The sequence below is a fragment of the Varroa destructor genome, unplaced genomic scaffold (genome assembly GCF_002443255.2).
Source record: "Varroa destructor unplaced genomic scaffold, Vdes_3.0 BEIS01000001.1, whole genome shotgun sequence".
NCBI classification, from domain to species: Eukaryota; Metazoa; Arthropoda; class Arachnida; order Mesostigmata; family Varroidae; genus Varroa; species Varroa destructor.
The window spans coordinates 54,708,481-54,735,014 of NW_019211454.1; the positions used below are offsets into that span (position 1 = coordinate 54,708,481).

A 26,534-nucleotide genomic window follows, 5' to 3' on the forward strand; every position below is an offset into this window, starting at 1 on the left:
GCGGACCGTATCGCTGACAGAAGATAGATCCGGTTATGAGGGTAGGGATCTGAAGACGAAATAATGTATAGTGGTGGCACGAGGCCGTCATTGGCCTTGAAGAGTATAGTATTGGGTTTTTACATCGTTACTTGTACTAAAATGACTAGTATTTGACATTCAAATGCAAAACTAAATAATGCTATCAGTAATAGTAAACAGCATACAAAAGAAGGATGCTGTGATCGAATAGTATTATATAGTACAACAATGTAACACCCGAAAGCTGACATTGCATAAAATATCTAATTTCTTTAGAAAATTTTTTTATTTATAGGTAAAGACTATTAAATAGTACATAGTGAAACGGAATGTTTCAGAGAGCTTTTTGTTATGTGTCTGTTTTAAAAACATCAATATAATTTATATTTCATGATGTTCTTTATAAGCTTTACTTTTTACGTATAGAAAAACAGTGAGTTTTTCCGTGCCAACACATTAAGAGTTGTTTAAAGAAAGACGTTTAGCGTCGTAGCAGTCTTGTTATATCCATTTTCATAAAAAAAAAATAAGACCTGCCTTGCACCTATCATTCAACAAAAGGAGAAAAACTGACGCGGACAAAAATGTATAACAAAAGGAATACAGAAGAAGGTAGAGTGGCATATCTAATGCCTTTCGCAGTGCGAAAGAGGAATAACATTCACGACCTGCAAACGCCACATTGTCCAGTCAGGTTGAGACAGACTAGCAATGAAGTTTTTCCATTAAAATTTCGACCTAGGTTTGAGTCCATTTTACCTAGATATGGGTAATCGAGAGCTGGGCTAATTAAAATCAGACACTGACAACACTTATATGACCATAACCCTCTTGGGTCGCAACCACCTGATTCATCGAATAGATTTTGCCACATCGGATTTTTGCAAAGCGCAAACGCATTACGAAATGAAAAGCGTGCACTTATGCGCATATTTATAAGCTAACTTGATGTTGCCTTTATGTTTCGATATTTAGGTCCAATATCGCCGCTAGGCATGATTCCATCGGGTACCCTGGTGCTGCCTCTCTGGCATCGCTACTATAGGAAAACAAGCTTCCTTGCCAGAAGATCTGTGTTGCACGGCAGTAGCTCAAAAGATTTTTTAAGAATGCCATGTTTCTTCATATGCAGATTTTAAAGTATGCTGCAAAATGAATCCAAGAAATACCTTTGATATAGCAGCAGTATCAACAAAAAGAAGCTTTTTCTTCCTGGAGCTTTTAACGCTACCGTTCTTGTATCCTCGCCATCCGCGCGATACGTCCATTAAGCCCATCAATATCAGCAACTATCAGCTCTTTTCTATTACCATCATCAGCAGCGTGATTAGTCACCAAACATAACGTGGCGACTCATTGCGTAATACTCTTTACTAAAGCTTTAGAAATGAAAGAGCTTGAAAAGATGTGTCATTGTCATTTTTGCGTCGGCTTTATAAATGTCACGGACGCCCCCGGGCCGTATGAAAGCGGCGGCCGATCGAGGGGCCCTGATCGGTGAGATGATGACTGTTGCCTTAGAGCTGAAGAACGTTGCGGTCTTGTATTTAAGAACGAAGTAACGTTAAGGCATTGAAAACGCGGGACACGGCAGAGTAGGCCGTAACGGTAAAGGTAATACTAATGCAATGCTGTATAACATTACTGATCATATATATATATATAAACGATCTCGCCCGTTTCTATAAGCGGAGCAGAGTATTGGAAATAACGGTAGTAAGTGATGCGTTTCTTTAATTTGTTGGTGGAAAATAAATAAGTTACGAAATAAATTACTGACTCTAGGATATATATATATATATATATATATAGTACTGACTCTAGAGTATTAATTAGATACTCATAGGCGCGAATCACCTCAAATAAGATGTGGTCTTCTATGATTTAGTGCAAATTATATATATATATATATATTTATATAATTATAATATATAAATATATAATATTATAATTATATATGTATTTATATAATATAAATTGGTTGACTTCATGTGCAAGCAAATTATATGCATAGTTAACTTAAAAACTTTATACCTAATTGATTCGACATAAATATAAAGATAAAGTTTAACATGTACTGATTGTAATTCTTTGAAATGACCCGTTTATTTACGTAGAATAACTGGAACGGGATAAACATACGTACTTGGATAAAGGTAATACATGCTTCTTTGCGACAATACATCGCGTTCACAGAATTTCTTTTAGGCAATCGTTGAATGAATTGACTGGCCTAGAACAATATTTTTAGTCCACAATGAAGTCCACGGATAACAGCGCATGATATATTCTATGGGTGTCAATTGTGTGGAGCATCATTTCCCCACTTGAGCCCCCATTCCACATATTTTGTGTGATCCCTTCTAAAATATTATAACCTATTGACTCGTATTTGTAACACTTTTACGTGCTTGTATTTGGATTATTAGAAGCACAAAGTAGCAACTCAAGAGGGGTCGTCTCAAGAGGTTGAATCACATCATTTTTTGTGGGGTGAATTGGGGGCGAAAGTTTAAGAAAGCGGATTTTTTTCCTCCTCCAGGCTATACGTGTTGCCTCATTTAGTTTTCAAAGGGTTAGTCATACCGTGCAATTTAGAGAAACGCATTGTTCATTCTTACCGAGAATGTACACGCGTTACTCATAGTGTATCCTTCTAAACAAGAGCTTTTCTCATATACTTATCAAGTTTTTTTGTGCTAGTACACGGATGTCGTCGAAAATTTTGGACTGCTCGTATATTTAACAAAAAAAATTAAGCCGATACATCATACGTTAGGATTCAACGAAAATTAACGAGATGCGGTTTTACTATGCCAAAGAATCTTCAGTTTAATCTTTACGATAACAACTTTCATACAAACTAGCATTTTACTCGACGAGTTAGTGGAAATACGTAGACCCAGGATTATGTGCCAGCAAATTAAAAGTTTTCTGTAAGCTGGCATATCGAAAAAAAAGTTCTACTTCTTAAAATAGCAAGATACGAAAGGTGCCGTTTATACAGTCCCTTAAGACCGTAGTACTGAGAACGGTTGAAGCACATAAAGAAATAGCCGAAATAGAAGGACAACTGTGTAGTTGTTGCTCAATGAAACGTTCCAATAGATTCAGATCGTCTTTCCTGTGGAGCGCTTTTTGCCGTGTCTCTACACGTTTGTCTGTGCGTGTCTGTACCCCGTCGATATAACAGAAGTCTACATCGCAGCCAAATTGGAAACCCCCTAGCTACTGCATCTCGCAGCGCCGGTACGTATGGCTGAACCCAGCCCTAAGGGGTACAGGTAATGGACACAGCTGCCGGAGGCTTGCAAAGTTTAACTGGCTAATATTTCGTTCGATGTCACTCTATTCAACATGTTTTTTTGAAACGTGGCATTGTTAAGCATCGAGAGCACGTCTGAAACCGGCTCCTGTTCTCTTTCAGGATACATTCATGCTGCATTGCTTCTCCTGTGTAGCAGTAACAATGCTAATAACTGCTCACTTGTAAGACTAATGACAATTTTCGGCTCGCCTTGTAATGCATCTAGATGTATATAAATCGATATAAAACAATTAAATAATTATATTTTATTGTCAAGGAGCGTCCCTGTGATAAGAGTTGTATTCTAGCCATTGCTTCTAACAGGGGTAATGTGCTCAGTACATTCGGCCTCAGTGTCAAACTGAAACGTACATCTAATCCTGTATGGTTTGATATTAAACGGCAACGTTATAACTGTCTGCTAGGACCTTCACGTTCATGCACGATATGTATGCACAGCCGTAAAGCAAATATAGTAATTTCTCTTCGGTCGGTTCACTAATAATATGCCCGCATGTTCACATATGCAGCGCAGGATCACTAAATCTCATATAGAACAACTTACCTGCGTAACAGGTAATGTTTTTACGGAAAACCAGAATTAAGGAAGTCGCGATTGCGTCGTACTGTATTTCGCCAGTTCCACAGAAAGCTAATTATACATATCCTCTGTATCGTTTGCGCTAACCGACCGTCTCTTGGGAAGCGCCTATTTGTACTTCTAGCTTCACCATCTACGTATATAAAGAGCCTTGTTTTTCAAAAAGAAGCATCGAATGTTGCTACGTGCGCGGGTTGATCTGTTGACCGACACAATAGCATTCCGGCTCACCGAGTCCTAATTGGCCATTGCCAAAAAAGGCAACCCATGCAGCGGTTGGGCTCAGGTAAACATTTTGTCAAATGACCAACCTATACATATATATAGCTAGATCCGAACGCTTCCGTACGTATATTCAAACACAAACTAACAAATTCAACGGAATTTATTTCATTAAAAACGTCTAGCATTGGGTAGCAGTCCAGGGTTCGATTTCGGTAGAGCGAATAACAGAAATTTAGACCCCGTCAGCGGTTAGAGGGTCGATGGAAGAGCGAGTCAATGTGATAGCTTGGTTACGGAATGAAAATGTGATGGTGACCGCAACTACCTTTAGCCTGCTTTAATTACTGTCACCAACAAAGACTCAGCCACTCAGTTCCCGGCTAGATTGAAGTTACATGCCTAGACGAATACATAACACTATAATAGCAAATAAGGAAAATTATGAAAAGTAATCGGCCCCCCGCCGACCCTATCTATCGATCAAAGGGCAGCTAGTGGCTAGTAGGGCAAAACTTGTTGGTAATGCTGATAGTTCTTACTAACTGATGACTTAAGGAGCAGGGGCTCCTGCCTGTATAAACGGGAAAAAACTGTGTGTAAATACGCTATTTAACGTCCGGATTGAAGTACATCGGTAACATGGCCATCGTTTCATAGTTGAACGGATGGTCTGATTAGATGTTGTTACCTACGTTTAAAATCACCCTACTAAGCATTTGATTGTATACATGTGCCGATAATCGGCTTCATCTATTCTACCGGTGTTAATATCTGTTCCCTTTGCTTAAACATAAGCTGTAAGATCTATTTGTAATATACCGAAAGCGCAATCTAGTTTGCCGGATCGTGTTTTTCCATAAACTGCGCAGCTAAAAACTACTACTAACAAAATAGCTACTACTCTGCCCAAAACACGTGCAATAGCCATACAAAAACCATAATAGCTATTGTCATTTTCACAAATCAGACCATTATGATATATATATATATTTTTTTTGTCTGTTTTACTGTGTAACTGGGGTAATTGTAAACTTCAACTAATTCAAATTATAATTATCATACATTTAACGTAGATAACGCGAAATGATGGGCTTTCAATAAATATAATACTTGTAGAAAATCCATAATTGCTTACTATCCTAATAAAAAAAAAATAGTTTACGAGTTCATGGTTGGTTTTGTACGCAACGTTTACAAAAAAAAAAAAAAAAGCTTACAATAAAAAATTTTAAAGAGTCCTTTCTTTTAAACGGAACAATATCAAAGCTTAGGAACTTGCAATAGCTATCTGAAATGGGCGTTCAAATTTTTCTCGTTTAAAAATTAGGCAAGAGCAAATACCACAGACTAGTATTGCATTATAAAGTGATAATGGAAAATAAAATTATTTTTACTACAAACGTGTATTAATAAACCAACCGATTGTCGCGTGCATATAAAGCGTTGTAGAGCATCTTTTTATTAATGCCAAGGTACGTAAGGCTACCAGAGTACTATAATATCACCCTCTATTATTTATGTTTACTTAGACCACTGAAAGTTACCTTCAGCGTTAAAGCTGTCTTCAGCCTTCATTCATTCAACGTATCGCATCCAAGTATTACCCCTTCCAATATGGAGGTGACGTCATTCTATACTCCTTTCATCCACAACCGGTTAGCATCTAGCAAAGAGTCTTGAAGAATCGTCTTTACGACGTTGGGAGGTTGTTTCTCAGGTCAACTTTTGAACGAGTTAAACGAGTCATTCTCTATTCAGCAGTCGCCAGATACGAAGGCCGAGTCGCTGAAGTATTTCATCACATCCAAATACTGAGTCTTTTTCCTCTGCCGAAAGTGACAGTATACTCAGTGGAGAGTCTCAACTTAAGTTCACGCCAGGAGCAACTTATATAAAGTGTATATATATATTGAGATTGGATACGATCGAGCCATACCCTTTTGATATTGCGGACAACGCTACTTGATCGCCTAAACTCTATTTTCGTTTTCAGGCACTGTATCCACACACAATGATTAAGAAGAGACCGTTACCTACAGGAAGTTAAGTATAAATAGCAACGTTGCAAAGCTCCGGTCGATTTGCAATCTGTCGAAATCGATGCTTTAAAAAAATATCGAAAAAAAAACAGATTCTGATTGATTTATCTACCATACTAACAAGTGAAATTACTAATGACTTAAGAAATACCCGCCACTCCTTCGCCACTATTCGTTTCAATATCGCCGCTATGCATTAGAACACGATTTTCTGTAGGAATCTAATGTAGACGCCGTCAAATCTGATTCCCAGCATTTCAGAAAATCACCATCTACACGCGCAGGTCCCATAGCACAGAACTTTCATCCCCTGCAACGAATTCGATAGCCCTTCAAGAATTTAAGTTAGAATTGTGCGTTGCCCCTGTGCTCGGCTGTTCTTCATGTCCTTTCCATTAGCATCGTCCGATTTCTGTGGTCGTCATTTGCATATCTTGCCCTTCTCAACTCTCACGCGCTCTCCTCTAGCCGTTTTGCCTCTTGGATACTTATCTGTCTGCCATATCAGCTCTTTTAACTTATGTACATGCTTGAATTGCTCATGACAATTGCCCACACAGTCACACTCCTCGATATTATAGCCCAGTTGACCAGCCTAGTACTCTCACACAGCAAGCACTTCGAGCTATAGCTTTGTTATACATTGACGAACGGCAAGGCATAACATGAAAACAGATCGGCTGGCCGTCTTCCTAACTGCTGGGAACACAAGATGTTGAAAAGGTGGGCACATTGCTATGTGAATAGCTTCTAAAGATTGAAAACAAGTTTGATGGAAGGTGCAGCGTCAGATCTCGATCAGCCCTCCATAGGGTTAAGTAAACGCTCTGCGGTCACGGCAATATTTCAACGTGTGATACCTTTCTTGAACTACAGCTTGGTCGTAACGTGTTCCACCGACGATTTCTATGTTGTATATATAGCCTACCTTTCTTTGCATGACGGGGTTTGTGACAGCGTTTATCTTCATTCATTCAACTAATCCAGGCTAATCTATCCTGTTTCAATTCATTTTATGATCGTATGCGGTTTCTCTTGTGTGTCACACTACGGCTGAGATATAAGTTTGATTTCAATATGTTAGTGTTAACATAGCGATATCACTTTGATGTCTATGGTGTCCATTTTTGCTCGCCAATATTCGCTAAAGTTTGTTAACTATCTACACAGCTCCCATATACCTAACTATGTACTTTAAGCATCTCTTACCATGTGCCTCTTTCTGACAGTGCTTTTTCTACGGCCGATGCTATTATATAAATATGAAACAAGTTCACAGATTAATTATAACAACAAACACGTACGTATAGTTCTTTTCTCTTTTGAGCTACTTACCCTTTTTGTCTAAAAGTATGCTTCGCGCTTATCTTAAGTATCCGTTTCAGCCCAGACTCAAAATTTTCCTTTTTTCTTTTTTTGTTTCTACACAGCTGGCAGTTTTTTTGTTGAAGTACTGAAAAAATACCTGACAGAGCTATCCGATCTTTTTCCCTTCCCCGGCTCAGATCATGGAAAAGTATTCGCCCTCTGAATGCACGACGTAGGCTCATCACACCTAACCGTTCTGTCTGTTCCCTAATTTCGCCATGACGTTAATTCAGGACGTAGGATGATGGCAGAAAATGATTTAAGCAAGATGAACCAAGAATTCAATCGCAAATGCTACATGTGACACTTGTGGCCATCGATTAGCCGTTCAGATATCACCCTTTCGTACCATTTCCCATTAAATCATATGTATCATTTCGCCAGGTAGCAAGGGTGATCTTAAAGAAGTTCACCAATGATGTTTTACGTTGATTTTTGTCAAAGTTAGGAGCTTGAAGGTGACTGCTCAGTGAAAGTAGAAAGTATAAATAAAAGATTCAGCGAATACGGAGGCTACAACGAAACCTTTTATTCGGTGGGCGGCTTTTGTCGTGTGTGGCTTCGCGTTACTATGGAAATGGATAACCTACCTTCATGTGGCGAATCTTTTCAATAGCCTGGCTGGCTCGATGCAACTGGGTTAACTGCCTAAGTCGTAGGGAGCAATTCTCAATGGCTCATGCAGTTTCAACGCAAAGGATGATTACTTCCGGACGAAGGTCTGATTGAATCCTAGTTCTAGGTTCTTTCGTAGCCACCCTTTCCGATTTATGGTTTAGATTAGTGCCACCAGACACCAGTTGCCATCACTGACAAAAATTGGTGCCAGTGTGGCGCTCGACACCGGGCGAGATTCTGAGATACAACATTAAATCATAATTTCCTGTAGGATTCAGACAATATATAGAACATCCAAGTATTTGAGCGAATTCGAAGGAGCTTAGGTGATTAATAACAGTTTCGTGGCTGCAGCGTGTTATCGGAATTGTTTTTTAATTATTTGTCAGCCATCTTGCTTCAAAAGTGCCTTCAGATAGTAGTCTTCAAAATTCACACAATTTGCGGAGCGGTGTCATCGTACACAAACCAAATATCCCGCGCTGTGTCCACAATGTGATGAGCTACAGTTTCATTTCAGTAGAAGGCGTCAAAATTTGCACTTTTTTCCATCTGGAGAATCTTTCGTTAAGAAATTCGTCCGAGTTTAGCTTGCACTCACAATACAATACCGTTACAGCGCTTTTATGGATGGTAGGAAAGGGAAGTTTTTGAGTAACTTATTATCCAACTTAATAGCTTGCCTGACATTAAATACCGTTCATGGCATTGGTTAGACCGAGGTTTCAGCATGTTTGTGATTTGACTTGTAACGGTCAAGAAAGAAACCACCTAGCAACGCCCATAGCTAACGGTGCTCTCCACTAACTACATACTTCCAGCAATAATGCTACAGCGGATACACTGATGAGTGCACACCGAATCTTACCCAATGACGGAAGTTAGCTAAAAGTATTGTACCTAAGAAAAATCTATTCACTTTCTATCAGATAAATGGCTGCTTTCGCAGATTTCCGTACACGAAAGGGTAAATAAAGCCCGCATCGTTATAGCGTGCATTGTTCAAGCAAAACGCCGAAAAAGATGGGGATGTGGTTAGCTCTGCGCAGTGTTCGTTGGGCTTAAAATTGACGGATGGACAGCGAAAATTTCAGCCCTGTAAAGCCTGTTCTCGTCAGCTCATTATCGTTGGGCGAGATGATCACTAATGACGGCTTTTCACAGCCCCGTATAACATCATTGCTTTGCCAGATACCCCTACCCCTCACCTTCTATTTCATTTGGGGGCTTAGTCGGAAAAGAAGCCAGGCTCGGAACAGGCCAAAGCGATGGCCCATCTGAGGATCGTGCGGGTCATTTGGTCCTCTCTTACAAACATCGAACCGGAAAGGACACCACGCAAGAGGGAGTGCACCCAATGGTAGACGAAGCAGAAAGAAGAGCGCTTCGGTCTTCGCGGCAGCCGCCACTGCCGTCGCGACCATCAAAGAATAAATACATGACTGGCGCTGGTGGTTTTCGTTGTCTGCTACAGTGCAATGACTAGCCGCTCCTCGCCCGTTCCGTTGCTGTTCTCAACCGTCACTAGCCGCTTCCGTGCTAACTAGTTCGTCTCTTTCGCTCTCTCTCTCTCTCTCTCTCTCTCTCTCTCTCTCTCTCTCTCTCTCTCCCCCCTTGAAAATGTGCTGAATCGTTAAGATTTGAGCAGGTTCTAAAAGCGCGGACTTGCTATTTTCTCGTTCACTTATAAAAGATTTTTGGCACATGGCGCTCCACGCACACTAATGCTCAGCTTCTCTTACCTCTCAGTGGGGGGAAAAAAAGGCTCGAGGATTCGACAGGCAAGGTTCTAGGTATGATTAGATGGATTCTGTTCACTATGCACGCAGCTGCTGTCTCTGCGACGAGGAATAGTGAATCCGATAACTCGGTTCGCTGTGCCGGCCGGGAAGACGGCACTAGAAAACGCTGATGCGAAACAGTTCCTTTACCGTCGATTCGCTAGGGATAAACATTGAGCTCAAACATAGCATTGTGCGGTAGCTGATAGAATCGTCTGCTCCTACCGCAATCGCAACGTAGTTGAACGTATAAATACTACTACCACAACGACTTTAATGCTACAGCGCGGGGGGCGCATCCTCAAGAAGAAAAGAAAAGGGAAAATCGCGGAAGGGAGGAAGTATGTGTAAATGGACAATAACTACATCGTACGGTGGCGACGATGTATGGGTGAGCCGAGCTATACGCCGAGGATGGGTAGTCTGATCATTCCACCAGACGGCTTGCAGACATAATTATAGGCCTATAGGAAAGTTAACTGCTTTTTCTCTATCGCTCTTTGCAGGCTCCGAGCGAGACGCTGATCTGAGAGACAGCCTCACACATGGAGGGGAAGCCTGCTGTGGCATTACATCGAGCGCGGTGAGCGGCAGCGGTAGCAGTGGCAAATTCTAGAGAGCCGAAGCGAACATCCACAAACACGGAACGAAAAGTTGTACAGCGACAAAAAAGCCAGACGTACAATGAACGTGTTTCTATATGTGTATAGTGGCCAGATGGTTGGCAGATGGCCCATCGAAACATAGATCTCCGTTATTCACCGGAGAAATACATCGAGTCAGCAGTTGCCGTTTATAAGCGCTTTATAACTTTTGCGAAGTCTTGTTTTGAATTCGTTTGATAAATGTCACTATCACATCGGGTACTGTTAGATCGGTGGAAGCATATTCATTTGAAGGATACCATTACTATGCTTTTACACGATATTTTTTGCCCACATTTTTTTCTTACGCTACAAGTCTAAATAAAGGAACTTAAAAAGGAAATATGACGGTCATATTTGTTGATGTGATTCACTTCCTGTGTAGCTAAGTTTACCTGTGAACTTAGCGGCAGCCGATCGTGCTACGGTTTCCACTTTGCTATAAATGCTTACTCTACGTTCTCCTACTGTTGTCGCAGCGCGCTCCCTCGTCGATGGCAGAGACCTGCTGCAAGAGTGCAAGCAACCATAGGGTACCATACCAGGGGGCGATTCTCGTGCCCATAGCAAGGGGGCCATATTATCCGGCAAAAAATTAGAATAATCTGATGAAAGATCAGGCCCATCTTTTTTAACCAGCGCGTGTGCTGATTCGCATCTTTTTATATACCGCGTTGCTACATATCGCTGACACCAACAGATACTTTTTCGGCAGACGAAATTATCTTCATTCGGAGATACGACGCTGGTTGTACAATGAAGCGAGGATCAGATTCGTCCACTTGACCTACTCGTTAGAAGGCTGAAATAACTTAGAACAAGTTATTCTCCAGTATTGGTCCCGGCTGAGATGTTCAAAGGGCTGACAACAATTTGCTAAAATTATTATATTAATTATCTCAAATATTAGCACCAAGCTAGTTAACAAGGCTGTACTGTACACTTCATCATTGCTACACCTCAACACACAGTGTCCTATGTGCGTAGCGCTGTTGAGGATTGAAATATTTTTGAAGAAAGTAATAGATAAGCATTCGGCAAAATTGAAGTTCGCCCTAGCATTTACCGGAGACCCCCTTAAAGCAGAGGCCTACCCAAACTTCTGCCGTACCAATGCTTGCGACTAAGGAGCTAGCTAAACAGGGTTCTCGATTTTCATTTGCGCCAAATATCTACAAAGCGTTTTGTACCGCCTAGAACTAGCTTGAGAAGCGACTTTACCGTCCTGGAGGATTCAGTCTGCGAACAATTTTCACCTGCGGGCTAAGGCAACTGTGATTTAAACTTACCATTACTTACACTTAACTACAACATAATCTTCTATTCAGCTCGATTCAAAGACGTTTTACGAACTTTGCATCAATGCTATTGGTTCACTCGAACTATACCCTCGGAGACAATGTGACTGACCAAATTCTATTGGCTATTACATGCCCAGCCTACACTAGAATATCCTATTGAATGTGTGGCACATCATGGCGAAACTGTATAGCCATTATAAACTACATTCAGCGAGATTCTTAATATAATTTGAGTAACATAGGGCGTAATCCCTGGAGAATGACGGTGTCCTTTTGATGAACGGTGTAAACACTAACAGAGAAAAGCTCTCTTCGATTCCGCGTCGCAGTCTCACGAACAGGAAGGATAACAAGAATATAGGATAGATAGATCGTATATAAATATATACATCTGTCTAACTGAGGTGAAATATGTCGGAACAAACAGCCCTATGCGGCTTCTCTCACCAAGAGGTTATAACTGCTTGTTTATAAGGTTTTGAGAAGATGTTTGATTAGTTGTTTTCCTACAAGGCGCTCTACGACGCTTCGGTAGGTAATAGGTTACGACCTTCGCATCTGGCTATCAGACATGAATAACGGAGTCTCCCAACTGACTTCTCGATGCAGTCTTGTCCCATTTGTTATATATAAATAGATGGGGAAAAGCCGATGTGATCTTGACAGCATTGTACAATAGCCAAGCGACTACCTAGTTAACTCGAAATAAATAATACATAGGAGGAGGTCTATACGGGAAGCTCTAATCAGATCGTGAACACTGCCTAACATAAAAAACGGCACCGCTATCTATCATTGTTATAATATCTATTTATTGGTTACATAAAAAAGGAGAGTGACGCAAAATGTTGCAGTTAAATCTACAGTGCAGCAGATTGTCGCTATGAAAAAAACGCTCTGCCGAAGTCATTTGAGCAGTGTAATGTTAAAATCAGTGAATAACATCTATCGATTCGTACAGTAGACGTTATGACAAACGTAAACGTTGAATCGGCTATAGAAATGCATGTATCTGAAGTTTGTTTACCGTAATCCAGCCGCGGTGGTGGATGTCATTCGAATTCTGTTCATTCATCTATTGATGGGAGGCATTTTTGAAAACTAACTAACTTCTAGTCATTGGGACCACTTGTAACTGTCCGCGTCCCGTTTGTTGTAACGTTACGCTACTTGTTGGAAACACGCCACCAGAATATGTGGCATTTACTCCTATAAGGGTTACATTATTCCTTTTCAACGTAACAGCACCAGGCAGTGTGGAACTTCTGGAACCTAGTCACCTCACATATCTACACTCATAGGTTCCGTTTCTTGCACCCACAACCACCGCTCCGAGTTTGTTTAGCATTTTCTGAATTGCCCACCGACCTTAGCCACTGTTCACTTCGGCAGCCCCTTTCAGTGAATGCCCTCATCGTCTCCTGCTGTCGATACACAGCGACGGGGGTTTCCCTCAACTCGTTTTTCGATGTTTCCCGTATGTGACCTGCCCAAGCTTGGACGAACGATGCCCGCAATGGCGGCTCAACGCTGGCGATGGCCGCCGCGAAAGTGCAGCAATGGCAGGCAGCCACAAGCGATAAATGGCTATGTCGACAACACCGGCAACCAGGTCAGTTTAGGCTGCTGGCAGGAGTTTAGGTCAAATAGAATCTGCAAGTTACGTGAATAGCTTTCACGCCAGAGACGTAGGACAACAGGGCGGTGACCCCGGCCACTGGCCGGCAGACTGGCCCTCCTTGTGCGACACGACGAAAACAAGAAGGTCGGGAGTAATCGCCGGCCGTTAGGAGGAGCCCAACCGAACCCTTACCCCCCACACTTTATGACAGCAGCGCCGCTTCTGCTATTCCTGCTGTTGTGGCCACACATGATGTCTTGGGGTGTAATACGGCTGTCGCTGTATACTAGGTATAAGCTTGCGAAGGGGGTGAAAGCAGGAGGAGGCGGCGGCGGCGGCGGCGGCGGCGGCGGCGGCGGCGGCGGCGGCGGGGTGGTGGTGGTGGTGGTGGTGGTGGTGGTGGTGGTGGTGGTGGTGGTGGTGGTGGTGGTGGTGGTGGTGGTGGTGGCGGCAGCAGCAGCAGCAGCAGCAGCAGCAGGCCATGTATGCAAACTAGTAAAAAATGCCTACCGCTAGGACGATCGGCTCCTGCTCGGCTACCTGCTGCACTGACCTACTCGAGATGAATACTCAAGCTAGTGGCAGCAACAGTGAGCAGGCTCCAGACGGGGCCGTTACACTTACCCTCTACGATGGTCGGGATCATCGTTATCACCGGCCGTTTCTGCAGCATCAACGACAGCGATCACGACGGTCGAATACAATGATAGAAGCTACAGAAGCAGGAGCTGCAAGAGTATCAGTGACTGTATTATCTGTCCTTTAATGTCGTCCCGCCTGAGGGACGAAAAGATCGACTTGTCATACGGTCGAATGTAGACGCACGTACTACTGCTGACCGCGGTAACCACCGCTATTGGAATAAAGTTGCTGAGATCTTTCAGCTGAACAAATCGCGGCATATAAATCAAGTCCATCGTGTTCATACTACACATTACCATTAAAAAATTCTATATCATGTTGCTGTCGCAATGTCTGTGTCAAAGCGACGCTGGAGCGACTGCTAATTTTAGCAGTTCAGCATCGCTCTGTGCTAAGCAGATTGAGTTTACTGCTTTTAGCAGCCATTAACGACAAATGGTGGGGAAATTAATTTATTATTCCACGTGTTGTAATTAGAAATCACGTCCGTATGTTCTCTCTATAAAAGGATCTAAGTAGCACTGAAGTAACTAGAGGTAAAATAACCTATAAATCGATGTATTTAATACGTTCGATTGGTTCTTTTTATGAAGGAGCAAACATATGAGGTCGTTCAAACATGGATGGACATAAAAACGGCCTTGTTTTGTGTAGGAGTACAGTACACTCTCCTTTGATGTGTACTATCAAATGTACGAGATAAATTCGAAGGTAACGCGTCTACTTCTTGCCACTGATTGTTGGTAAACTTGAAAAAAAGTACAACCAAGTAAGAAAAAGCTCACAATGTCCAAGCCTTGTAAACGCACTATATATTCAATGTCTCCATATGTTTTTTTTATTCAACAATTCCAATAGATGGAGAGGGAAAATTCATCGTATAGCAGACGACGTAAACCTTGTCGTCTGTAATAAAAATAATAGTGCCAACGACATGCCGAGGCTAGACGACTGTTCTATCAGCACATAAAAATATTCAATTTCGATTCTAGATTGTGATGTACTGTTCTGAATAAAAGTTTGCTGATATCGACAGATTTTATGCTGACTATTACTTACGACGGCCTAATAAAACCGCTGAAAGAAGATTACGCTCTGGTGACAGAAATGCGATAGTTGATAGCAATCAAGCGTCTAAATGAGGGCTAAACAATGACGACTTTCTGTGGCATAGCTCTTCCTGGGCATATTATATATGGCGCTCGAGAATTTACTACCAAATGACCCACAGGCTTGATAATGGTTTGGGCCCTAATGATCACTTTGTTATGAAGCTCAATTACTAAATGAGATAATACAGAAAGGCAGCTATTATGGCTTAAATTTGCACGCGCCTGAATGAGGTGAATCTTTCAGCAGTACTAATGGTTACGATAATAACGCTAGGGTAAAGAACGCGATTTGGCTTTCAAAATATTACGACCACTTCATGGAATATGAAAAAAATTAACTATTGGAATCAGGTATAATGGGCTTATTTGGAAGAAACCCTACGTTTTAGACAAATGTCTTTTTAATTTCGGCGAGAAAAATTCGAGCGAATGCTGAACGGGGGTTATATCCAAAGTTTTCTAGAGCTTCTGTATTAGACTGAGAATTTCTAGACCTTGAGTACTGCACAGTTAGCGACATATTATCGCCTTATCGGAAATTGAATATTGGGACACTTTCATTATCATGGCTAGATCTTACGTTTCAAAGCGCGTCCCACTCGTCTGCTACTACATACGTGCCAGTTCTGGCAGATTCTTCCGTTTAGGCCTCCTGCTGGTATCGGTAGCCTGTAGTATTATCTGTTGCCGACTAACCTTGATGGGGCTTCTAGGCACCTGGGGCTACAATAATCGTCTAGTACTATAACACCAAGTCATTATTAAAGGTTTGGCTTTGAAAAAATCTACATATAAATATGTATGCTCGAGTTAAAATATAAGTCGTTAGGATCACAAACGTCTTAAATGAAAAATACGTTACAAAAGCCTATTGAAGTAATTCAAATGTCCAGGATGTATTGGCAACTTTCAGTTTACATAGCTTCGAAATGGCGATAACATTGATAAGAATAAACCCCATTATCGATAAAATTGCTATATAATAAAAAGTTATGATATAATCTGGTTCAGTAAATAATAACGAAAGCCATTTAAGAGTACAAATACCCTGGATTCCAATGGAGATCATACGTAGCGCCCTACAATTATCGCAGATAGCACCTGTTTCGATCGTCATACTTTTACATGTCCGAAGGTGACAATTCTCTCATTTTGCTGTTATCAGAAACGCCAGCTGCTACAAACCAGGACGGTTTTTTAATGAGATAGCTTGAATGGTACACGAAACGAAGTAGGCCGAACAGGACAGAACCAGAAAAAATGTTTCATTCTCTGGCTTTCTCTAAGGACGGCAAAGTAGATATCAGGGACGGCAAGTTAGCTAACTCAACTCGGGCCAGCACGTTTGGCCCGTAGAACAAAATTGCAATAGGTCGAATCACAGAATTGCTGCCGCTGAGTCGCTATCTCTCTGCGGCTATCTTATCTTAAGTGCTCTTCTGCGTTACTTCGGCGATTTACTCTCGGAGCGGTCAGGAAAATTCAATTAACGTGACTGTGCCTGGCTGAGCAATAATGATAAATTTGCTGTGTGTACGTACCGTCCAACGATCGACTAGAAAGACTGACCAAAATGAAACGACGACGAGCGGCGAAGACTTTCCCTAAACAATCAATGTCCTTAGTGTTGCTATTGAAACAAACTTGACTTCAGGAAACGACCAGGCCATGGATCTTCTGCTGTTTCGGTACCGCGTCTAGCGGCAAGCACTTCTCTCAACTCATTACTACATTAGCAGACGGCTGACGCTAGACGAATTTCTCGGAGTGTAATGTAGTAGTAATTATTTAGTGGTGCTGGACTATCGAGCCAAATCAGTTTCAGTAGTATGTAAAATGGCGCCCAATATACTTCGATTGGTCCATAGTAGCTTCTAGCACTGGTGTGCTTTAACAATGAAACCACTAACAAAACGCATCAAATATGCTCTTCTACTAGTTACGTATAGAGCTGATTGCTTCAGTGACCTCGCAGCGTGCTCGATTTTCGTAACAAATGCTTAAACTAACAGACGATTATGTTGCATTCGTTTCGTTCAGCTAATCACTGTCAAATCGATTAGCAATCTATAACAATTTGAGATTGCGAAACGCAGGAACAATGACGCTACGGGAACCGTGTCCATTGTGCAATCCGTGTGGGCATCACCAAATGACCAATCGAATAACTGGGCATTGCCAGTAGCAATCAGTGCCAGATTATAAACCTGCTGAATATCACCAAGTGTTCGATTCTAATCTTATATTTTTGATAAAGAAATGACATATTTCTAGAATGATTTTGACTTGTCCCAATATTTAGAACCTGACTTTGCTACAGGTGCTCAATTTGTCTCTCGTTTAGCTACGAAACAAAGAGTCGCAGCTTTTAGGTTGAATGTGAAAATCAGGCTGACAAGCCTATTTGTTTCCGAGTAATTTCTAGGGAAGGCTGAGAGTTCTATCATTCGGATGGGGTATGATCCGAATATGATGAATGATGAATTCTGGACAAATGGAGATATGGCTATTATAGATCAGGTTGAAGAGTATGTTTCAGGTAGCACGGTAAATAAACCAATGCCATTGCTTCGTATTGATATATAGTACATGATAGCTTTGCTCTTTGGATATATCTTCCATGTTATGCTGTACAGGTAATGAAAGCAAACTTACCCAAGGTGCTGGGCCGAAAGTCTCGTTGATAGCTGCCATCTCTAGCACTCCATGCCCCGTCAACTAAAAGGATAAGGGCCACGCCGCCTATTAGCCTCAACAATGACAGCTGCTGTCTACTAAAGCACAGGCAGTAGCAGTTGCGGCTACCTCTAAAGATACTACCAGCAATCAAATCGCGACTGCAGACCGGGCGGCACGAGCTTGGCACTACCATGCTGATGCTAAGCACAGCGTGGTCTAGTTGCCAGCGTATAGCGATTGACAGCCACGAACGGCAATGCTCGTCGGCTTCGAGACGCAAAATAATAACAAATAACAGATCAGGCGGTCTTCTTCATCTGCAATACATACACACTATATCCGTTTGTGGAAATCCACGAGACAACGCTGCTGATGGTAATAACTGTTCGAATGAAACTTAGATTGAACCACTGGCTCACGGAAACAAACTGGTTCTAACGTTTTCAGCGCCTTCTTTTATTCTTTGACAGAGATCGTTTGTTGTTGTCGTTGATGATGCTAAAGTGTGTGTATAGCAACAACCTTAGTTGATGACTTCACACTTCGCTAATCCGTCGACGAAGTACGGACGTGAACAGGAGCAATATTCACGCCCTGAGGCGCACCATAATAATGAGCTGTCCTAGGAGACAAAAAACGGAACTAATATGGCCTGTCGGCCTGCTTGTCTGTCTACTTTTGGTTGTGGGGTCAGATAGATGACCTTTTAGCGGTTACCGGTATAATGCTTCGGTGGCATGATCTCGAGTCTAAAACGGAGATGTTTTTTCATTTGTGCGACGAAAATTCTTCATTGGCTCCTGGTTTCTGGCTATCCTTCTCTCTAGCCAGTGCATTTCTACAAAGATGACCATGTGTGCAATGAATATGAGCGAGTGTTCAATTCTGTTCACAGTAGTATTATCCTCTTTGGTTCTCGGCTTCTCCCTCGTCTTCGATCTTAAAGATATCGTACAAGTTTATCACCGCAGCCGGTCATCATACTCAGCGCTCTCCGTGGTTCGCTTCTGACTTCACAACCATCATTTTTACCCTTCTTTGTTTCGTCTTTTATGTGTTACTCATCGCCATGCCGCTTGCGACGAAACAGGCTTTGTTGGACGCGTTAGAAACTAGTTTGCTTGTAGAATCTCTAAGAAGAATACCCGGCTGGATATAGCCACTGTTTATTTAGCAGCTCGTTCGTTGAGCACCCCAGCATTGCAAATAACCAATGAATGAAATCTTCTAAAAATAAAATGCTCGATAGATGGAGAACTTCTAGTGAATCTAGGTGCTTCGAAATTTCGACTATTGGTACCACTTGGTTCGTCTAAAGGTGCAGGGTCTGGGCAGTATGTACTCGCACAAGTTTAAGACAACGTTCGTCGTATTTTTGATTCTGCACAGACAGAACTTGTGCAGCAGCAGAGCACAGCGGAGTCTGTTTTTAACGAAGAGTCATTCGAAGCCGCAGTTACTCCTCAGCGGTAGTATTAAGCACAATTGAATCTGTTGTATTGAGTCACACGTACCTTCCTGCTAGAGTGGGCCAGACTCACTTGGGGGTGGCGGCGGTGAGTTGCGCCGGACTTAGAGCGGCATCAGCAGTGGTAGGGACAGGGGAGCAGTGCAGTTGTTCCAAGGGATGATTCATGTTGGTGCAGCCGGGGGAAGTTGGCGTTGGCGAGGGTGACTATATTGAGGATTGGCCGTGTGTGGCGAGTGGGGTGAAATGGAGCGAAAGGGCCTACTCACGGGTCACGGACTGTGGCGTTAGCAGTCCTAGCATGAACTACACGGGGAGTCCTGTCAGCAACGAGGTTAAAACTAACCTCCGTAAGCAGTTGCGGCAGTGACTAGCAAAATATCAACGGCTACCGCAGTAAAGGAGGACCTCTGGGTCTGTTGTCGCTGCAGTTATGCTCAGGTGTCCTCTACCCAGAGAACATTCGGTACTCGACTTGATCGCTCAGTAGATGGTAGCGCTTGCTGTTGCTGACGCCGGCCGTGCGCTTTGCGCGTTCGAAAAAATCACCACTTGGCATTAGCGGCAAAACTGGGCGCCAAAAATTTACCTGCTTTTTAGCTCACTTGTTTTCTTTGAAAGCGTGAATTGTTGTTTAATTTTAATTAGAAAGCCTTTGAGTGAAAGTTGATTTTTTTTATAACTCATTATACGTTGAACATTCAGCATTTTTCAGGATATTGATACAGAAATGTTCGACTTGTTATATATTCATATAATTGGTAGTTTCATAAACAAATGGTTTATTCTAAGTTTTTCTTTTACTACAGAAATTGTTCCACGTTGCGCTGTCGTTCACTTCTATATTTCCTTTCCTAATTTGTTTTTGCTCGACGTTATTACTACTCATATCTATTCAAGTTGTTGTCGATAGATGTGTGCTGTCGTTTTGTACCCTCAGCGGTGTCGTATCAATAATTTTTAAATCTCCGGCAGTGAATCAGCCGAAAAGTGTACTTTGCTTACGTTGCTTAGTTAAAAGGCCTTCATCGGCCGCTTAACGATAGCCGCCGTCTCTGTGGACAGCGCTGCAGAGGCCCCCTGTTACGAGCTAACAAAATCTTCGCGTTTTACAGTCAGTCCAGCTTTCTCTAGTTTCCCGCGTTTAGCTTTGCGACAGTGGCCTTTTCGTTCGGCAACCGAACTGGGAACGTCAACAACCTCGAAGTCAACAGCTGTTGCGGGTGTCACTTCATGGCAGCTGCTGCACGCCGTTAACGATCATTGCCCCGTGTGGCCGCCTATTTGGCTTCTCACTAGCGAAAAGGGAATAAGGCTCATGATGCCGCTTTGTCCTGGTTTAACACAAGCTATTATACTGAAAGATGAAAGGTATCGTCGGTATCATAGCAGCGAAACCGCTGATTTTAGCTCTTAGAACGTAACAGCCATTCTAGGCGTGTAATGGAAGAGGTGTCTGCGCCTGCGTTGAAAAGAAATACAGAAGCTCAACGGTAGTTTATCTCTCTTCAGCAATAAGAGTCCTAACGAGCAGGGTAGTACTTCCCGTTTAGCCGCTACTTTCCTGTTATAGTAATAATGTCAAAGCGATAGGCAGCCGATAGCTACATATTGAAACAGCACAAAGTTACAGCCAGTTGTTATCATGAGTTGTACAGCGATGGGAGTCCATCCATTAATATGTCCATACGATGATTTTCGTATCTACGTAGTTGCCCAACAGTTTTCCGGCAGTAATTTCTCGGCGTATTTTTTAAACGTTTGTCCAATACAATAGCAAAACAGTGTATCCCTGCAGTCACACCATCGATAGTTCAGCTGTGGCACCGTGACGTTGCTTTCTCAACGAACTTCTCCCATCCTCAGGTTGATTCGCACTGCGCATTGTGTGACCCGTGTCGTATCCACTATTTTCAACAGCCGCACATTTTTGAACTACTGCTGGAGTTTAAGCTGGAGCACCGTCATCAGTAACAACTGCGTCATTATAAGGGGGATTTTTTTGGCGGTCGATCTTTTTTCTGTTCTATAATCTCTATGTCATACTTTCGCCTAGCAGAGATAAGAGCCCGCGCAAAACATAAGAGCGCTACATCGACTGCCACAACAGCGGCGGCGGCGGCGGCGACGACGACGACGATGACTGCCACTAGCAAAAGGTTTGTCGCAAATCACAATTTCGAAAAGCTAATCATCCCCTATATTTCGTTCTTCCTTGCTACATTCTCTTTAAGCACGTCCTCCTCGTTTTTCCTGTGGCATGCAGCAAATGCCAAGAACCGTTAAGACAGTGCTTAGATGTGAGACTAGCCCGCTACCTACAAGCGTCGTAGCAGTGGACGCCTGTATCTTTAGTCGTGCTATAACACCGTTCGAATACTTTGTTCCTCAAACGCGCTTCTAGACGCGTGCTGTGATCTCTCTACCACCTCGCCCAACCGTTATCACATAGCACATTTGGCCCTTGAGAGATTGATGTCTCTCCGCTGGACCGAGACACACTCCCACAGGCTACTGGGTGATGAAAATTGCTAAATAAGACTGCTGGCTAGCTAGCTGCCCGCTTGCCTGCTGACTCTGTCGCTCTGCCCTGAATATCCGAACACCCTCCCAACGATCGAGCTGAGTCACAACACTGCCACGCGACACCCCTCACCCAAACACGCAACCCTCTCCATACAACCCCTTGTCAGGCAGGAAAAGGGCCTTCACCCCATTTTCCAGTTCTGGGAGCAACCAAATTTCAGCATATAAAAAAAAAGGGGGGAGAAAGAGGTACTGGCCGGACCAACAAACTCCCAATCAGCTCACCACAAGCCGATTTTCTATTCCAGCGAACAAATGCTCTGTGTGTAATATTTTCGAGTAGAGCCAGCCCCACTATAAAGGCTTATACTCTGCCTTTGTCCGATGAAGCCAGTAACCCCATAAGCGTCCGGATCCTCATCGTAGACATCGTTCGTCCAGTTTCTCCCAAGCAGGGAGTTACAGGGGTGCACATTGCCTTCACAGACGACGTGAGAAAGGGAAGTTGGGAGAGGGCAGTCGACGGGAAAGGCCGTAAGCATACCAAACAGAAGGACTACTCTAGGCTGAGTTGGTCGGAACGAACTGCTGCCTACCTATCAAGTCAGACGATGGGGTCCGGCGTTTAGGTATAGGCGAACTAGTCTGTAATATTGTTTATTATGTGGCCGCAGCGCTGCATGTCGTCTGCTGGGGAACGTCTTGAATGGAGTTCTCGCAGACAAGAGAAAATCCTGACGAATAAAGCGGTAAGAGAAAAGCAAAAAATATCGGAAATTCACTTAAAGCCGAATCGAGAACAACCTTTGAAATTGAGCATAATGGTAATTTGTTACGTTAGAAGCACTTATAAAATTATGCACCATTATAAAATTACTTTCGGTGTCATTCTTTTAATTTGTCTTTGGAATTTATATTTAAATAAAGATTCGCCGGATATCGCTATACACACATGTGTGTATGTTCTGATTTCGGAATTAGTGTTATAGACAGTACTGACATAAGATTGCCTGGCAGAGTCGACGTCGTTGTTTCTGAAAGGCGTATCTATAACTGAGTCTATGAACTTCATGTTCCCACACTTGCGTTTTACAATACGATTTCTCTTTACATGTTATTACATGTGCAAATAATGTCTAGCTCCCTATTTGTATCATACCCTAGGAAAACGAATGCCCACCGCATAGTCTATGGACGAAGCTTCCTCATGTTGAACCTTTGGACGCTGGGCTAAGTAAAATCACCAGTAAAGGCCAGTTGTATATTATTGGTGCTACAAATAAACTGTTTAACCCGGCATCGGAAATCCAGAAAATGCTAGTTAGCATACTGGCTTACCGTTAAATGTGTACAATTATTATCCACTGAATTGAGCACCAAGGCATTCGAGTGTTTCGTGAAGCTAATTGTTCTGACCGATTCGATGCCCTAGCGGGTTTCACTCAGCGAAGACAGCGCCGATCTTTAAACGCTTGCTAAACATTTACGCTGCAGATTAATTAGCCGCATAAATCAATTCAACAAACGTTCCAAAGTATATCGATGTGAAGAACACGAAACTGTGGTGATGCTTTAAATACTTAGCTTAAACTTAGAAACAAAAAGTTTACGGGTTTACCACGAGGTGTCCTTGTTTTATCGTTTAATTGTGGATTCCTCGCACACTTGTGACCCCGCAACATTGAACGAGAAAAAAATATCAAAATCCTGTAAATCTTGGTGCTCTCTCTCCAATATCGGTTCTGAGCTCTGTCTGTCTCTGGCCCTCTACCAGCGTCTCTAAGATGAGCTAAATAGCGTTTATCTCGCAAATAGTGATTTACCCGAAAAAACCATATATTTAAGCTAAAATTTCGAAAATTTATAGGCAAATGAACGAAAAAAATCATACTCAAGATACAGTATTCCTCGTTCACCTGCAGTGTAAAGATTTAAGCCACTTTTCAATTTTGAATAGAGTACCCAAGGCGATAGGGCAGATATTTTTGCACGGTTGAGGAACGCTTTAACCGATTACGACAAACTCTAAGGCTCCTTGCATCGTTTCATTTCACAGTTAGTAGGGATATTTTAAAGGCACAATATAATGTTTTTATTGTTTGCTCTATTTTAACCATAAGCCCGCTCTGAAACACTTGGGAGCTGATTTTATTCGGCTTGGGCACATAGGCTGGCCTTTCCATTGCACAACCCATCACACTAAGTTTACGTAACAAAAAATCACAGTGTCGACGCAAACACTATTTCATGCGCTAACGAAACTGGCAATGACTTGAAGTTTCAGTTAAATAAAAAGATTACGTTTTCCGTATACAATCATAATTATCAACTTACTCACGCCTGTTCGTTCAAGTTTCTGTGTAGTTTGCTAGTTGCGCTAATACTAAGCCTGTAAAATGATATATTCCAGTATATAATAGTACACGATTTCTACTGACCAGCTGATCGATAGGTTTAAATCATTTTTATTTTTACCATTAGTATATGCATCATTCCAGCCTTCGATTTATGGTCGAAGGGAAATGCTATGACCATCGATCTACGAGGGTCTCTATTGACAACAGATTTAGCTGCCGCTGTTACTTATTTTGTGATAAAGACGGGTGCGTGATATGCCTGTTTCAAAGGTCTTTTTCGCTACTACTTCTATAAAATACGCTGCTTTAATAACACTTAAGTGGGCTACTGCTTGCTGATGTCAAGCCGTTCGATAATAATCGAGTGTCTAGTTTGTAGCGTATCTAAAAACAATGGTGTTCCGTTAAAGTCTGTGACTCCATGCTTTATAAAAACTATAACTTTATATCAGATCTGTACGAAGGTCTATTGAAGAAGAATACAATGAGACCCGCCGTATTTCGGTTGATGTAATTCTTCACTTAGGCTAGTTGCTGGAATTTCAAAATGCCACCCTAGGGATGTCGCAAGAACGAAACGACATAATATAGGCGAAATCATTAGTGAAGATTATGCAACTGCGTCGAACAATCGAGCTTCACGCTTACCTGCGGGTTGACTAAAGTGACGAATATCTTCCAAGAGTCTGTATTTTTTCCCTATTTAATGGTGTTAAACATACCTAAGTTTACACGACTATCCAGCCTAATATTATAATACAAATTATAGATTAGCTGAATATTAAAGGCTTGTGAGATGTTCCGAGCGAATACGGTCGAAGATGGCTTGAGCAGAAGCATTCGAAAGGAGTGCACTCACACTCCGCGGGACTTTCCCGAACATCCATGGCGGAGTCAGGACGTAGTCGGCATAAGCACTCGCTGTACGGAAAACATTTGACGATCAAATTAGCCATTTCAAATTTTCCGAAACGGAAGAGCAAATCTGGACCCTGACGATATTCAAAAAGCGTTGACAATTCGTCCGTTCGTTATAGGCAGCTTATACAAAATGTTCACGGTTGATTGGGACGAATTTTAGTGGGGTATTTGTCATAACGTACATACATTTACGTTCTCCTCTTAGCGTTAGACAAAACTGCTCCTTCCATTAGAAAATAAGGTGAGAGGAGGACGTCTATTTGCCGAATATGAGCCAGGATCAGCTATTTACCCGGGATCTTTAGATTGCATTAGTTGCACTGCTGCCAATAAAAATCGCTTATAGAGCCAAACGCATCTCTGACGACACCGGTATCTCTACCTAGAATTAAAAATTTTTTAAATTAGCGTATCCAATACATCCGGAAATCTCAGGTCTATTTCTATGTAATAAAGGTCAAGTATGTAATTTTTAGAGAGTAATCCTAAACATAAACCATTTCGACCAGCTCCGGCTTTTTCAATGTGAAGATCTTAATCATTAATTTAGACATCACTCGGTAAAAGGGCAGCTGGGTTGTTCACTACGAGAATGATGATTCGATTTGTTAGAACTGGTCTTCTCATATGTTGACACATCTTAAGGAACATGAACTAGCAAAAGCGGTATTAGAGCATTGAGCATCTTTGGTAAAGGTAAAACTATTACTGAATGAATTCGGTAGAAATCGTGGCAAAACCGCAAGTTAACACCGTATTGAACAAAAACCTATACGGCTTTCAGCAAAACGCTAAAGCCCCATTAAATCCAAAAGCTGGCATGTAATTGTTGAAGCCCGTTGAAGACAAGTCTTTTGGACAGCTTTTCAGTTTCAGAACCAAATCTAGTGTAAAGGGCGTATTGGAACTAGAAACTAACGAATCTCGTTTCAACATCGTACCACTTACGACTCCTTCTGAAGGACCGAGTGGTAGGTCTAGAGAAGTAAGTTTAGAAAATAACTTTTAATATGTATATGCCCTGATCTTCTGAACTGGATCGAAATAAATATCAATTATTTTAACTGAACACGACTGTCAGGGACGCTCCGTCGGCACACGAGGGGCTCTAACTAAATATTTGATTCGGATGTGATGCAGTTTGTAAACATACGGCATTAGTCTCGTAAATTTAACCCGAACATCCTGTAGTAGCATGAGCGAATTGAGGATGAAACATTGATGTCCTTCGCAACATTTCGAAACGAGTTTACTGGCAGTTGTACTAGGTGTGTACTTGAAAGGTACCCTAGAGGTTTGGTCT

The 26,534-nt window shown here is 42.1% G+C and overlaps 1 protein-coding gene across 3 annotated transcripts in view; it reads right to left on the bottom strand.

Moving 5' to 3' along the window:
* Positions 1-22,348, bottom strand: part of LOC111249096 (uncharacterized) — a 110,068-nt gene extending 87,720 nt beyond the window's left edge. Inside the window, exon 1 of one of the 3 annotated variants that reach the window (XM_022802468.2) lies at positions 17,936-22,348. In XM_022802468.2, the coding sequence (XP_022658203.1) occupies positions 17,936-18,152 (217 nt within the window). In that variant the 5' untranslated portion in view covers positions 18,153-22,348. The remainder of the gene's footprint in view (positions 1-17,935) is intronic. The other 2 variants (XM_086986598.1, XM_022802487.2) reach the window with 2 other exon arrangements.
* Between the last annotated feature and the right edge of the window lie 4,186 nt (positions 22,349-26,534).